Below are 16,935 nucleotides of genomic sequence, written 5' to 3'. Positions count from 1 at the left end.
CTAGGAGGTCAACGTTTATAACATTGCCCTTTCCTTCCCTACAGGTGCTGAAGGGCAGTAAAAAGCTTTGCCTCTCTGTTCGCTCTGTGGGGCGGATTCCAGGTGGCTACGTCACCAACCATGTTTATACCTGGGTGGACCCTCTTGGCCACAGCGTGTCTCCCCCACCTGACCTACCTGAGCATCACAATGCCACCCTCAGAAGAATCGACAGCCAGCGACGCAGCAACATGCAGCTCCTGCAGGAGGGGGACGAGAAGAAGGTAAAGAACTAAACATTGAAATCACATTGAATCGCTACTTGATATGTATCATTCTGTATAAAGAGAGCACGACATCAATGAATTAGTTCAGGGGTTGGCAACCCAAAATGTTTAAGGAGCCATATTGGACCACAAATACAAAAATTAATATGTCTGGAGCCGCAAAAAATTAAAAGACTTATATAAGTGTTATAATGATGGCAACACATGATTAGCTTCCAATCAAAATGACTGTGTCGCAGGCTGACGCAACTCTTCGTTGACAGAAATGTTGAAATATAATATTTATTCTACACATTTTTACAACATTGGAAAACATTAGTAAAACTTCTCAGAGGGTGAGATAATGCCTGGAAATGACTGTCTTAGAACGACCAAAGATATAGATGTGTGTGTCCAAGTTAAAGGAAAAAACAGGCTGTCTTCTTCTAATGGATTTATTACAATCTAGGCAAGCTGGGTAACGTTTGCTGTGGTCTGGAACAACATGGCACACAAACAACTATCAGACATGCAGCCAATATTACATACAGATAATGTGTCATGAGACATGGAAAAATAAAGTAAATACACAAAGGACATAAGTAAAGGAAATTACATGAGCTCAAATACACCTACAAACGAGGCATAATGATGCAATATGTATATACAGCTTGCTTAATTAGCATGTTAGCATCGATTAGCTTGCAGTCATGCAGGGACCAAATATGCCTGATTAGCACTCCACACAAGTCAATGACATCAACAACGCTCACATTTGTGCATGTACGCACAGTATAAAACGCTTGGTGGACAAAATGAGACAAAGAAGGAGTGGCATAAAACACGTCTTTCTGTGGCAGCGTCAGAGAAAGTTATACATGTAAACAAACTGTTGAGTCACAGTCCACACAACGGCGAGTTGTTGTCGTCTACTGTCCTCTTGGGGGCGACATTAGGTTGTTATATACGGCTCTGGCATGACAACAACCTAATGTCGCCACCAAGAGGACAGCGGTGCATCGGTCCATCATGCCGAGAGGTTGTCGTTTTAATGAACATGATGTATGCATGAATTATGATACAAACAATAATAATTTTTTATATTTCTTGTAAGGAATGATGTATACATGAATGATGATGATACAAACAAACAAGTAAACAACGTTTGCAAACACCAATGACATTGAATAGTCTACACAAACACTGCTTCATTTTCTATGCCCCATTCAGTTAATGATAACTGCTGGTTCAATGTTAGGCTTAGGTTTTAGCAGATTTTCCGTATTTTTCCTACAGACAGCATTTGGTGACCTCAAACAACAAGGCTATGGATGGATGGATGGATGGATGGATGGATGGATGGATGGATGGATGGTTTTCGCCTTTTGAAGGGTACTGGAAAAACTGGAAAATTGAACTTGAAAGTCCTTAAAAGTGCTTGAATGTGGCCATGGAAAAGGTGTACGAACTCTGTTTAATACCTCTGGACATCAAATGTAATGCTTTTTAATGCCATTCAAGGCCTTAATTTTTGCAAAATCCATTGAATTACTTTTAATGCTTTTTAAATACCTACGGAAACCCTGAATTGGTAACTCACAAACTGCCCGTTAGAGACGATATACATCAGACCTGGGCAAATTAAGGCCCGTGACAGCTTTTCAATCTGGCCCGCTGGACATTCCCAAATAATTTTTTTAGATCTTTAAGATGGAAACTGGAGCTGCCATTATGATGTGCAGTGATGTTTTCAAATGACCGTAAGTCTTGAACTATACAAAGTATTTCAATGGTTGTAATCTGTCCTTTTGCATGATATTCTAGTTACTAGTGTACCAATATTTTGGTACCGGTACTGGGACCAAAATTATTTTGATATTTTTCTGTACTTTTTGGTACTTTTCCAAATAAAGGGGACCACAAAAAATGGCATTATTGACTTTATTTCAACAAAAAAATCTTAGGGTACATTAAACATATGTTTATTATTGCAAGTTTGTCCTTAAATAAAATAGTGAACATACGAGACAACGTGTCTGTTATTAGTAAATAAGCCAACAAAGGTTCCTAAATTAGCTGCTGACATATGCAGTAACATATTGTGTCATTTTCCATTCTAATATTTTGTCAAAATTATTAAGGACAAGTGATAAAAAATTAATTATTAATCTACTTGTTCATTTACTGGTAATATCTGCTTACTTTCTCTTTTAACATGTTCCATCTACACTTCTGTTAAAATGTAATAATCACTTATTCTTCTGTTTTTTGGATACTTTACATTAGTTTTGGATGATACCACAAATTTGGGTATCAATCTGATACCAAGTCGTTACAGGATCATACGTTGGTTATATTCAAAGTCCTCATGTGTCCAGAGACATATTTCCTGAGTTTATAAACATAATATGAATTTTAAAAAAAACAAAAGAAGATGTTGTGAGGCCAAAAAATATTGATGTAATCATAGTAGTATCGACTAGATACTCTACTGTACTTGGTATCATTACAGTGGATGTTAGGTGTAGATCCACCAATGGCGTTTGTTTACATTGGGACGCCCGTGAGCTGCGGTGTGTAGTGAAGCATGTTTAGCTATTCCTTGTCCTGCAGAGATGATACTTGTAAGAAACGTATTTTATTTGTCGCCATGGAGGCGAGGATTAGTAATTTAGAAGTAGCTAGAACATTGCGGACGGCGGATGGACGTTAGCCGCTAACTAGCTTGCCATGTCTTAAAGCACCTCTTCCTGAGGGCGTTTAAATGTTATAACTTCGCCTTTATCGTCAATTTTGAAGCCAAAATGCGTCCATTTTCCCTTTTTTTTACCCTTCACGTTCATATTTGTTGCATTTTTGTTGCGTTTCGCTTGATTGTAAAATATGTCGATCGAGAGAGGGTGTGACGTTCATATGTTGTCAATATTCAGTGTTTTATTGTCCATAGTTAATATTGTAAATCCCACGTTCTTTATTTTCATGTACATTCTGTGTGTTTCATTCAGTAAAAAAATTTAAAAATTCCGTTCCGTTTTTTAAGGTGGTCTGTCATAACGTTTTTAACAGTCAATCCAACATTATAGTGAGGTTTTGTATTAGTGTTCCTAAAAATATACACTACCGTTCAAAAGTTTGGGGTCACATTGAAATGTCCTTATTTTTGAAGGAAAAGCACTGTACTTTTCAATGAAGATAACTTTAAACTAGTCTTAACTTTAAAGAAATACACTCTATACATTGCTAATGTGGTAAATGACTATTCTAGCTGCAAATGTCTGGTTTTTGGTGCAATATCTACATAGGTGTATAGAGGCCCATTTCCAGAAACTATCACTCCAGTGTTCTAATGGTACAATGTGTTTGCTCATTGGCTCAGAAGGCTAATTGATGATTAGAAAACCCTTGTGCAATCATGTTCACACATCTGAAAACAGTTTAGCTCGTTACAGAAGCTACAAAACTGACCTTCCTTTGAGCAGATTGACTTTCTGGAGCATCACATTTGTGGGGTCAATTAAACGCTCAAAATGGCCAGAAAAAGAGAACTTTCATCTGAAACTCGACCGTCTATTCTTGTTCTTAGAAATGAAGGCTATTCCACAAAATTGTTTGGGTGACCCCAAACTTTTGAACGGTAGTGTATCTACAGGCCCTGACACAATTTTTTCTCAAAATTTGGTTCCCGAGTCTAAATAATTACCCAGGCCTGATATATATAATAAAGGAAACAGTTGGCACATCCATTGTGAAAATAATTTTTGATAATTTCGTTTTGTTATCCATAGAATGATTCTGCCTGGTATGGCCTAATTACCTCCGCTGAGAGGTTATGTGTTCGCTGGGGTTTGTTTGTCTGTTAGCAACATTACTCAAAAAGCTATTAGCGGATTTGACTGAAACTTTCAAGAAATGTCCAAAAAGTGATAAAGAACAATTGATTTGATTTTGAGGCTGATCCAGATCAAAGTCACCATGTTGTGCCCCGCAGTGCTGCTATATTGTGCCCGCTCATTGCAGCCAGTGTGTGAAATAGTCTTGCACACTCACTGCACTCGACTAAGCATTGCAGACAGCCGCAAACTTTGCTTAGTGCTTCATTGCATTATTTTGGTGGCGGGGGTCTGCGCTCTCCGAATGCTTTTTAGTTATATTAAATGGAGTGTTCAGAGTTCAGACATTACCAATGTGCACATGACACAAGTGAGAGTGCAAAAATGTAATGCAGTTGTGAACATTAATCATGAACAGACGGGGACGGCGTGGCGCGGTCGGGGGACTGGCCGTGCCAGCAACCTGAGGGTTCCTGGTTCGATCCCCACCTTCTACCAACCTAGTCACGTCCGTTGTGTCCTTGAGCAAGACACTTCACCCTTGCTCCTGATGAGTCGTGGTTAGGGCCTTGCATGGCAGCTCCCGCCATCAGTGTGTGAATGTGTGTGTGAATGGGTAAATGTGGAAATGTCAAAGCGCTTTGAGTACCTTGAAGGTGGAAAAGCGCTATACAAGTTTAACCCATTTACCATTCACCATGAATGTGCCAGTCTGCTACTTTCAATCTTCACAGTCTATTCCCTCTAGACCTTCTTTGCTCGCTCAGTTTGTCACTTGTTCATCTGCCATTTGTTTGTCGACCGTCAACTGTTTTTTGCAAAAGTAGAGCCAGCCAGAAAAATATTTATTATAAAATTCCAATTAGTTTTTTTTGGAAGAAATAACATGTTTGACACCATGGTGTAAACTAAAAAGGAAAACAAAGGTATATCTGGGTATTTAGGTTAAGTTGTATTACAAAACCCAAGTTGGCACGTTGTGTAATTCGTAAATAAAAACAGAATACAATCCTTTTCAGTTTATACTCAATTGAATAGACTGCAAAGATGAGATATTTAATGTTCGAACTGAGAAACCTTTTTTTTTTTCTCAAATTTTTTATTGTCTTAGATTTGAATGGCAGCAACACATTGCAAAAAAGTTGGCACAGGGGCATTTTTACCACTGTGTTACATGGCCTTTCCTTTTAACAACACTCAGTAAACGTTTGGGAACTGAGGAGACCAATTTTTGAAGCTTTTCACATTTCCCATTCTTGCTTGATGTACAGCTTAGGTTGTTTAACAGTCCAGCGTCTCCGTTGTGGTATTTTAGGCTTCATATTGCACCACACATTTTCAATGGGAGACGGGTCTGGGCTACAGGCAGGCCAGTCTGGTACCTGCACTCTTTTACTATGAAGCCACGCTGTTGTAACACATGGCTTGGCATTGTCTTGCTGGAATAAGCAGGGGCGTCCATGATAACGTTGCTTGGATGGCATCATATGTTGCTCCAAAACCTGTATGTACCTTTCAGCATTAATGGTGCCTTCACAGATGTGTAAGTTACCCATGCCTTGGGCACTAATACACCCCCATACCATCACAGATGCTGGCTTTTGAACTTTGCGCCTATAACAATCCGGATGGTTCTTTTCCCCTTTGTTCCGGAGGACACGACGTCCAAAGTTTCCAAAAACAATTTGAAATGTAGACTCGTCAGACCACAGAACACTTTTCCACTTTGCATCAGTCCATCTTAGATGAGCTCGGGCCCAGCGAAGCCGTCGGTGTTTCTGGATCTTGTTGATAAATCAATCAATCAATCAATGTTTATTTATATAGCCCTAAATCACAAGTGTCTCAAAGGGCTGTACAAGCCACAACGACATCCTCGGTACAGAGCCCACATACGGGCAAGGAAAAACTCACCCCAGTGGGACGTCGGTGAATGACTATGAGAAACCTTGGAGAGGACCGCATATGTGGGTAACCCCCCCCCTCTAGGGGAGACCGAAAGCAACGGATGTCGAGTGGGTCTGACATAACATTGTGAAAGTCCAGTCCACAGTGGATCCAACACATCAGCGGGAGTCCAGTCCACAGCGGGGCCAACAGGAAACCATCCCGAGCGGAGACGGGTCAGCAGCTCTGCATAGTAAAGTTTTAACTTGCACTTACAGATGTAGCGACAAACTGTAGTTACTGACAGTGGTTTTCTGAAGTGTTCCTGAGCCCATGTGGTGATATCCTTTACACACTACTGGCTGTTTTTGATGCAGTACCGCCTGAGGGATCGAAGGTCCGTAATATCATCGCTTACGTGCAGTGATTTCTCCAGATGCTCTGAACCTTTTGATGATATTACGGACCGTGGATGGTGAAATCCCTAAATTCCTTGCAATAGCTCGTTGAAAAATGTTGTTCTTAAAATGTTCGACAAATTGCTCACGCATTTGTTGACAAAGTGGTGACCCTCGCCCCATCCTTGTTTGTGAATGACTGAGCATTTCATGGAACCTGCTTCTATACCCAATCATGGCACCCACCTGTTCCCAATTAGCCTGTTCACCTGTGGGATGTTCCAAATAAGTGTTTGATGAGCATTCATCGACCTTCTCAGTCTTTTTTGACACTTGTGCCAGCTTTTTTGAAACATGTTGCAGGCATCAAATTCCAAATGAGCTAATATTTGCAAAAAATAACGTTTTCCAGTTCGAACGTTGAGTATATTGTCTTTGCAGTCCATTCACTTGAATATAAGTTAAAAAGGATTTGCAAATCATTGTATTCTGTTTTTATTTACCATTTACACAACGTGCCAACTTCACCGGTTTTGGGTTTTGTAGTTCAAACTACTCCAAAGCCTCATATGGGACTACAACATTTTGATAATTAAACCCATATTTATATGACTGCAAATAGAGTTAAAACTACTTCTGTGTATATTGATAACATCTACTCACCAGACATTTTTTATGAGGTTTTCTAAATGTTTCCTCCATGAACAGGGGCAGACTTTTAAGTGCTGTAGCCTTCCTGCAGGCCAGTGCATTAGACATTAAAAAAAAGTGTTAGATCTAAATAATAGCTATAGTTAAAATTGCTGTGGGTACTTAATTGATCATCAATTTCTCCATAAGCTCCACCGCGTTCTCTGTACAGCTTCATCATTTGTTGTTCGGTTGAGAGCGTGCCCTTGTTTGTGGTGGCTGTAAAATTAGGATTTGTTTGAAGAATCTCACTCTGTAAGTGATAGATCGACGTGCTTTTCTAGAATAACCTTAATTGACAGTTGTGGCTATATTAGGACATTATGCAATGTCACCAATTCGGTTTAGTATCTTTTGTGTTGAAATTTTAAAAATGTGCAACAAATTAAATGTGCAACAAATTGAAGAAAAATGGGCTTCACGGTCGAGTGGCCATAAAGTTCAATGTTGGTCTCATCACTCCACATTACTTTGTTCCAGACGTTTTGAGGCTTGTCTCTGTGCTGTTTGGCGTAATGTAAGCGGGATACTTTGTGACATTTGTGCAGAAATGGCTTTCTTCTGGCGACTCGACCATGCAGCCCATTTTTCTACAAGTGCCTCCTTATTGCATCTTGAAACAGCCACACCACAATTTTTCAGAGAGTCCTGTATTTCAGCTGGAGTTAATTGTGGATTTTTCTTTGCATCTCGAACAATTTTCCTGGCAGTTGTGGCTGAAATCTTTGCTGGTCTACCTGAATCCCTCATTTTCCACTTCTTAATCAGCGTTTGAACACTGCTGATTGGCATTCTCAATTCCTTGGATATCTTTTTATACCCCTTTCCTGTTTTATGCAGTTCAATTACCTTTTCTCGCAGATCTTTTGACAATTATTTTGCCTTCCCCATGACTCAGAATCCAGAAACATCTGTGCAGCACTGGATGAAAGATGCAATGGTCTGTCAGAAGCCCAGAAACTCACTGACCTTTTATATACACACACATTAATTACAAACAAACAGGTCACAGGTGAGGATTGGAACCTTGATTAGCCATTCAAACCTGTTTGTGTCAACTTTTGTGCATGTTATCAGATCAAAGTTACTGGGGTATGTACACTTTTGATCAGGGTCATTTGGGTACTTTCTTTTGCCATTTTGATTTAAAAAGAGTAAACACAGTTGTTTACCAATAAATAGCTTCACACAACCATTAAGCATGAGTGGAAGAAAGGTTTTTGTGTTATCATTCATATTCTCTGAAGAATGGCCAAGAAATCATAAATTCTCCCAGGGTATGTAAACTTATGAGCACAACTGTACATATATATATATATAGATATATAGTCAAGGTTTCTGTTGTTTATCAGTTATAAAGTGCTTAATACCGGGGGTAGAGCGGAATATCCGTTGGTCAGCAAAAAACACAGAGGCTCTTTCATCCCTACAAGCCGGTTTCGCAGGTTTCCCTGCTCTTCAAGGGATTTTATAATATATGTATATAATATAATAAAATCCCCTGAGGAGCAGGGAAACCTGCGAAACAGGCTTGTCACGTATATATATATATATATATATATATATATATATATATATATATATATATATATATATATATATATATATATATATATATATATATATATATATATATATATATATATATATATATATATATATATATATGTGTATATATATATATATATATATATATATATATATATATATATATATATATATATATATATATATATATATATATATATATATATATATGTATATACCGTATTTCCTTGAATAGCCGCAGGGGCGCTAATTAATTTAAAACCTCTTCTCACTCCTGCGCTTACCAAAACCATGCGGGATGGGCAAGCATGCGTTAATTATTTTATAACCTCTTCTCACTCCGGCGCTTACCTTATCATGAAAAGCACATTTAATAAAAAAAAACGTTATTATGGTTTTACCTTTACTTGTAAATGAGTCCATGTGCAGCTGCTTCTGATCAAATGCAGTCTTCCTTATCTTTCTTCAGTTTTAAAAGTCTCTGGAGATATTCCTTTAATTATTACCTCCTGCTTCGATTGAAAGTCCAGTTTAGAAAACTGTTTTATTTTAGATATGTAATCCTCCATGGTAAAAGTGCAAGCAAACGATCGCTGCTCATGCTTGCTGCTTGTTGTCTTCTTCTGCAGTACCGGTCTTCTGCAGTACTGGTAGTCGCAAGAAGGATCACTAGCGCCCTCTACCACCAGGAGACGGGAGTCATTTAATGACTCATATTTGACCCGGCGGAAGTGCCATGCATGCGCTAATTATTTTGCGAAACGAGTTTGACCCGGCTGTAATTCTAGGCAGGCGAATACCATATTCCCGGCGGCAATTCAAGGAAATACGGTATATATAAAAAATATAACAAAATCCCCTGAAGAGCAGGGAAACCTACAAATTAGGCTTGTAGGGATGAAATAGCCTCTGTGTTTTATTGATATATATATATATATATATATATATATATATATATATATATATATATATACAGCCCGGCCCCCGACCAGATTTCTTTAACCCAATGCGGCCCCCGAGTCAAAAAGTTTGGGGACCTCTTTTGTAAAGCATAACAATTAGCCAAAAGACAGGTAACATCCACAAAAACTCGTACGCTGGGGTGCCTGTATTCGGAGGTACGACTGTATATGCAACTTAAGTTGAATAAAACTACTCAACATTTCATCACACCAGAACTTCCTGAACCAGAAGACTATAATATTAATGCATGCAAAAAGGCAATAGGCAAAAGGCAAGTCCTTTAGTCCAAAGTACCTCATTTATCCAGCTACAATATTCTGTCATTCCCTTAAAGAGAACAAGGACGTAAGTTATGTAATGGGCATTCATCTTTAAATGATCCTTAGACTGCACACAGTAACAGACTATTTCCTTCACATTGAAATTATTACAGGACAGTTTTTCACTTAGACACTTAAAGCCTTGGGACTTATTTCTCCACTACATTTTTCTAACCATACGCAGTCAGATCTTTCAATGTAAAGAATAACATATTTGATTTCATTGTTGTAGAATGTATTGCTGTTTTTACTGTCAACACACTTTGTGCCACTGTAGTTATATATTTTTTATTAATTCATAATTGTAATTGTTTGAGAATTACAGTTGTCATTAAACAAAATAATAAAGTTGTTTTCACAAAAACTAAGCCGTTTTTTGCTCCCTTACTGTACCAAAAATGAACCAAAACCTACACTGATAGGTGTGTCTATACGTGTATATATATATCAATCAATCAATCAAAGTTTATTTATATAGCCCTAAATCACGAGTGTCTCAAAGGGCTGCACAAACCACGACGACATCCTCGGCTCAGATCCCACAACATATATATACACTATATGGCCAAAAGTATTTGGCCTCCTGCCTTGACTCACATATGAACTTGGGTTCAATATGATGTCGGTCCACCTTTTGCAGCTATTACAGCTTCAACTCTTCTGGGAAGGCTGTCCACAAGGTTGCGGAGTGTGTTTAAAGGAATTTTTGACCATTCTTCCAAAAGCGCATTGGTGAGGTCACACACTGTCGAGAATGCCTGGCTCTCAGTCTCCATTCTAATTCATCCTAAAGGTGTTCTGTCGGGTTCAGGTCAGGACTCTGTGCAGACCAGTCAAGTTCATCCACACCAGACTCTGTAATCCATGTCTTTATGGACCTTGCTTTGTGCACTGGTGCACAGTCATATTGGAAGAGGAAGAGGCCCACTCCAAACTGTTCCCACAAGGTTGGGAGCATGGAATTGTCCAAAATGTTTTGGTATCCTGGAGCACAATCTTACACCATAATTCCTCCTCCACCAAATTTCACAATGCAGTCCGAAATGTACCGTTCTCCTGGCAACCTCCAAACCCAGACTCGTCCTTCAGATAGCCAGATGGAAAAGCGTGATTCATCACTCCAGAGAAGGCGTCTCCACTGCTCTAGAGTCCAGTGGCGACGTGCTTTACACCACTGCATCCGACGCTTTGCATTGAACTTGGTGATGTATGGCTTAAGTGCAGCTGCTCGTCCATGGAAACCCATTCCATGAAGCTCTCTGCGTACTATACGTGGGTTAATTGGAAGGTCACATGAAGTTTGGAGCTCTGTAGCAACTGACTGTGCAGAAAGTCGGCGACCTCTTTGCACTATGCGCTTCAGCATCCACTGACCCCTCTCTGTCAGTTTACGAGGCTTACCACTTTGTGGCTGAGTTGCTGTTGTTCCCAAGCTCTTCCATTTTCTTATAATAAAGCCGGCAGTTGACTTTGGAATATTTAGGAGCGAGGAAATTTCACGACTCGATTTGTTGCACAGGTGGCATCCTATGATAGTTCCACACTATATATATATATATATATATATATATATATATATATATATATATATATAGGGTTGGGTATCGAGTATCGAGTATAGAGTATCGAGTATCGATTGGAACCGGGACTAACTTTCCGATTCTCCCGGAATCGTTCAAAAGTTTAAATTTCGATTCCTAGTTTCGACACCCAGTCCGCCGACCGGAAAAAAATATGTCCGCCGAACCGGAAGAAGAAGCCGCTGAACACCAACAAAGAAGCGCCCACTGCCGGAAGTGTTAGCATAGCCGAGCGAGTCAGTCAAGCCCAAGCATGGATAGCGGACGTCGGCGGTCGAAAGTGTGGCTTTACTTTACAAAAAAAAATGAAATAACCGCGAAATAACAGAGCTCCATGTCCATCAAGAAACGAGTGGAGAGAGAGCTGCAGATGTACCAGGACGTTCCACCGATACTTATGTCTGACGACCCTGCTGCATGGTGGTGGTCCGGTGGAACCAACAAAAGACTTATCCTTTGCTGTCAGATCTCGCTTTCTCCTACTTATGCGTTCAAGCTTCTTCCACACCCAGCGAACGTGTATTTTCCACAGCAGGAGACACTATCTGTCCAGAACGCTCACGCATCCTGCCTGAGAAGGCGGATATGGTCATTTTCCTAAACAAGAACTGTCTCTGATTTTATACTGTACCTGCTGCTAATCTGGACTTGGTTTTGCAAGTTGTTTCTTATTGTTTATTTGCTTTTCTGCACCAGGTTAGCCCATCAGTGGGAGCACGGTAACATTTTTAAGTACCTGCAGCATCATACACTTGTGTGTGTAAATGTGTTTTCATGAGGTTTCCTGCAGCATCATACACTTATGTGTGAAGGTGTTTTCATGAGGTTTCCTGCAGCATCATACACTTATGTGTAAATGTGTTTTCATGAGGTTTCCTGCAGCATCATACACTTATGTGTAAATGTGTTTTCATGAGGTTTTCAAAAATAAAGCTCTCTTGAGGAAAGTGGACCCTGGAAAAATGTATTCATAATTTATATTTATATTCAAGTTCATAGATTTGATATTTATATTCTAGTTGAAAACAGCCCTGTGAGGAATTTATAGTAAAGTTCATAAAAAGTTAATAGAATTAAAATTGATGGAGAATGTCAGACTATTTCATTCAGAAAGACTGTAGGTTAGCTAGCTCATTTAAAATATCCTAAACTTTTTTTTGACCCTGCCTATTAAAAGAATTGGAATCGAGAATCGTCAGGAATCGGAATCGAAACAAAGAATCGGAATCGGAATCGTTCGAATTCAAACGATACCCAACCCTATATATACATGTACATATATATATAAATATACAGTAGTGATCAAAAGTTGACATACACTTGTAAAGAACATAATATCATGACTGTCTTGAGTTCTCAATAATTTCTACAACTCTTATTTTTTTGTGATAGAGTGATTGGAGCACATACTTGTTGGTCACAAAAAACATTCATGAAGTTTGGTTCTTTTATAAATTTATTATGGATCTACTGAAAATGTGACCAAATCTGCTGGGTCAAAAGTATACATACAGCAATGTTAATATTTGGTTACATGTCCCTTGGCAAGTTTCACTGCAATAAGGTGCTTTTGGTTGCCATCCACAAGCATCTGGTTGAATAAATTTTCTGACATGGACTTGTTTCTTCAGCGTTGTCCACACGTTTAAGTCAGGACTTTGGGAAGGCCATTCTAAAACCTTAATTCTAGCCTGATTTAGCCATTCCTTTACCACTTTTGACATGTGTTTGGGGTCATTATCCTGTTGGAACACCCAACTGTGCCCAAGACCCAACCTCCGGGCTGGTGATTTTAGGTTGTCCTGAAGAATTTGGAGGTAATCCTCCTTTTTCATTGTCCCATTTACTCTCTGTAAAGCACCAGATCCATTGGCAGCAAAACAGGCCCAGAGCATAATACTACCACCACCTGGGATTAAAGGCCTCATCTTTTCTCCTCCAAACATTTTGCTGGGTATTGTGGCCAAACAGCTACATTTTTGTTTCATCTGACCGTGGCGAAGTTGGTAGAGTGGCCGTGCCAGCAATCGGAGGGTTGCTGGTTACTGGGGTTCAATCCCCACCTTCTACCATCCTAGTCACGTCCGTTGTGTCCTTGGGCAAGACACTTCACCCTTTGCCTCTGATGGCTGCTGGTTAGCGCCTTGCATGGCAGCTCCCGCCATCAGTGTGTGAATGTGTGTGTGTGAATGGGTGAATGTGGAAATACTGTCAAAGCGCTTTGAGTACCTTAAGGTAGAAAAGCGCTATACAAGTATAACCCATTTATCATTTATCATTTATCATTATCACAGAACTTTCTTCCACAATGTCTTATCTTTGTCCATGTGATGTCACTGAGGTTTTCATAAGGTCCCCCTTTCTTTGTGCAGTTCAGCTAGCTATTTTCCTAGCCTGTGGCTCAACAATAACTGGACACCATTACACATTACCGTTATCGCGTTAACTTTGACAGCCCTAATGTATTTATATATATACAGTATATATATATATATTTTCCTGAGGGAACTCTCCTGAAGGAATCAATAAAGTACTATCTATCTATCTATCTATCTATCTATCTATCTATCTATCTATCTATCTATCTATCTATCTATCTATCTATCTATCTATCTATCTATCTATCTATCTATCTATCTATCTATATACATAGAAAACAAAAAACCAGTGAAGTTGGCACATTGTGTAAATCGTAAATAAAAACAGAATACAATGATTTGCTAATCCTTTACAACCTATATTCAATTGAATAGACTGCAAAGACAAGATACTTAATGTTCGAACTGGAAAACGTTATTTTTTGCAAATATTAGCTCATTTGGAATTTGATGCCTGCAACATGTTTCAAAAAAGCAGGCACAAGTGGCAAAAAAGACTGAGAAAGTTTAGGAATACTCATCAAACACTTATTTGGAACATCCCACTGGTGAACAGGCTAATTGGGAACAGGTGGGTGCCATGATTGGGTATAAAAGCAGCTTCCATGAAATGCTCAGCCATTCACAAACAAAGATGGGGCGAGGGTCACCACTTTGTGAACAAATGCGTGAGCAAATTGTCGAACAGTTTCAAAACAGCATTTCTCAACGAGCTATTGCAAGGAATTTAGGGATTTCACCATCTATGGTCTGTAATATCATCAAAAGGTTCAGAGAATCTGGAGAAATCACTGCACGTAAGCGGCTAAGCCCGTGACCTTCGATCCCTCAGGCGGTACCGTATCAAAAAACGACATCAGTGTGTAAAGGATATCACCACATATGCTCAATAACATTTCAGAAAACCACTGTCAGTAACTACAGTTTGTCGCTACATCTGTAAGTTAAAACTCTACTATTCAAAGCCAAAGCCATTTATCAACAACACCCAGAAACACCGTCGACTTCGCTGGGCCCGAGCTCATCTAAAATGGACTGATGCAAAGTGGAAAAGTGTTCTGTGGTCTGACGAGTCAACATTTCAAATTGTTTTTGGAAACTGTGGATGTTGTGTCCTCCGGAACAAAGAGGAAAAGAACCATCCGGATTGTTATAGGCGCAAAGTTCAAAAGCCAGCATCTGTGATGGTATGGGGGTGTATTAGTGCCCAAGGCATGGGTAACTTACACATCTGTGAAGGCACCATTAATGCTGAAAGGTACATACAGGTTTTGGAGCAACATATGTTGCCATCCAAGCTACGTTATCATGGACGCCCCTGCTTATTTCAGCAAGACATTGCCAAGCCACGTGTTACAACAGCGTGGCTTCATAGTAAAAGAGTGTGGGTACTAGACTGGCCTGCCTGTAGTCCAGACCTGTCTCCCATTGAAAATGTGCGGCGCAATCTGAAGCCTAAAATACCACAACGGAGACCCCGGACTGTTGAACAACTTAAGCTGTACATCAAGCAAGAATGGGAAAGAATTCCACCTGAAAAGCTTTAAAAAAATTGGTCTCCTCAATTCCAAAATGTTTACTGAGTGTTGTTCAAAGGAAAGGCCATGTAACACAGTGGTAAAAATGCCCCAGTGCCAACTTTTTTGCAATGTGTTGCTGCCATTAAATTCTAAGTTAATGATTATTTGCAAAAAAAATAAAATAAGTTTCTTAGTTTGAACATTTAAATATCTTGTCTTTGCAGTCTATTCAATTGAATATAAGCTGAAAAGGATTTGCAAATCATTGTATTCTGTTTTTATTTACGAATTACAGAACGTGCCAACGTTTTGTATTTTTTGTGTGCAATAAAGTGTGCTTTTTTTCTCTTGGTTATATCTGCGAAATCTCAGTATTGTCTAGTTTGTCCAATTAACGAGAATGTTTTTTCACAAATGCTTCATGATTAGATCCTAGATTAAGATGCTTTCCTTTGTTTTTGTAAAATGAGACCTGAGCTTGAAGACTCTTAAGAGTGTTAGAGCATATTGCAGTAAATTCAGGATGACAACTGATGCCAAGGATCACGTAAGTGCTGCTGTTTGCTGCCAAAGAGGAGGATGACTTTAAAATCTAAACCATTCTCTATGCCATGGATGAATGTGACAAAGAACATAATTTCCTCAGTTCTCCCAACTTGGCAAATGTTGTTGGTGTTTTGCCAATAAAATAGTAAACACAGTACTACTGTGTTACTTCAATACCAAGCAATGTGAAACTGTCACCACAGAACAGAGTCTATGTCGTGGAAATATCTTTACATCAGTATCATAAATCATTTTGACAAGCAAGAACGTGACAAAAATTGCAATGGTTCAAGTTTTTTTTATTTTTTTCAAAAACTTTAAATCAACTTCTAATTTTATGAATGTGATGTCATTGTTTTAAGTGTTTCTTGAACTAAAAAAGCACAGGATTTCAACAAAAAATGTTAAACAAATACTATATTGCTATTTTACTCGTTTTATACCACACAGACTTAAAAGTAGACACAAGTTGGCAGTAAAAGCACATACTTGGAGCTAATTGGCAAATTTACTGTTTTACAATTACACTATATTGCCAAAAGTATTTGGCCACCCATCCAAATGATGAGAATCAGGTGTCCTAATCACTTGGCCCGGCCACAGGTGTATAAAATCAAGCACTTAGTCATGGAGACTGTTTCTACAAACATTTGTGAAAGAATGGGCCGCTCTCAGGAGCTCAGTGATTTCCAGCGTGGAACTGTCATAGGATGCCACCTGTGCAACAAATCGAGTCGTGAAATTTCCTCGCTCCTAAATATTCCAAAGTCAACTGTCGGCTTTATTATAAGAAAGTGGAAGAGTTTGGGAACAACAGCAACTCAGCCACAAAGTGGTAGGCCTCGTAAACTGACAGAGAGGGGTCAGGGAATGCTGAAGTGCATAGTGCAAAGAGGTCGCCGACTTTCTGCACAGTCAGTTGCTACGGAGCTCCAAACTTCATGTGACCTTCCAATTAGCCCACGTACAGTACGCAGAGAGAGCTTCATGGAATGAGTTTCCATGGCCGAGCAGCTGCATCTAAGCCATA

The 16,935-nt window shown here is 39.2% G+C and overlaps 1 protein-coding gene across 6 annotated transcripts in view; it reads left to right on the top strand.

The window, feature by feature from the left end:
• whrna (whirlin a) overlaps positions 1-16,935 on the top strand; it is a 308,126-nt gene that overhangs the window by 122,974 nt on the left and 168,217 nt on the right. For all 6 annotated transcript variants that reach the window (XM_062031552.1, XM_062031553.1, XM_062031555.1 and 3 more), the window contains exon 2: positions 45-263. In XM_062031552.1, the coding sequence (XP_061887536.1) occupies positions 45-263 (219 nt within the window). The remainder of the gene's footprint in view (positions 1-44; positions 264-16,935) is intronic.

This window comes from Entelurus aequoreus, linkage group LG21, assembly GCF_033978785.1.
Source record: "Entelurus aequoreus isolate RoL-2023_Sb linkage group LG21, RoL_Eaeq_v1.1, whole genome shotgun sequence".
Lineage (NCBI taxonomy): Eukaryota > Metazoa > Chordata > Actinopteri > Syngnathiformes > Syngnathidae > Entelurus > Entelurus aequoreus.
Note: the sequence above shows the minus strand (reverse complement) of the source record. Positions and strands in the feature narration are given on the sequence as shown.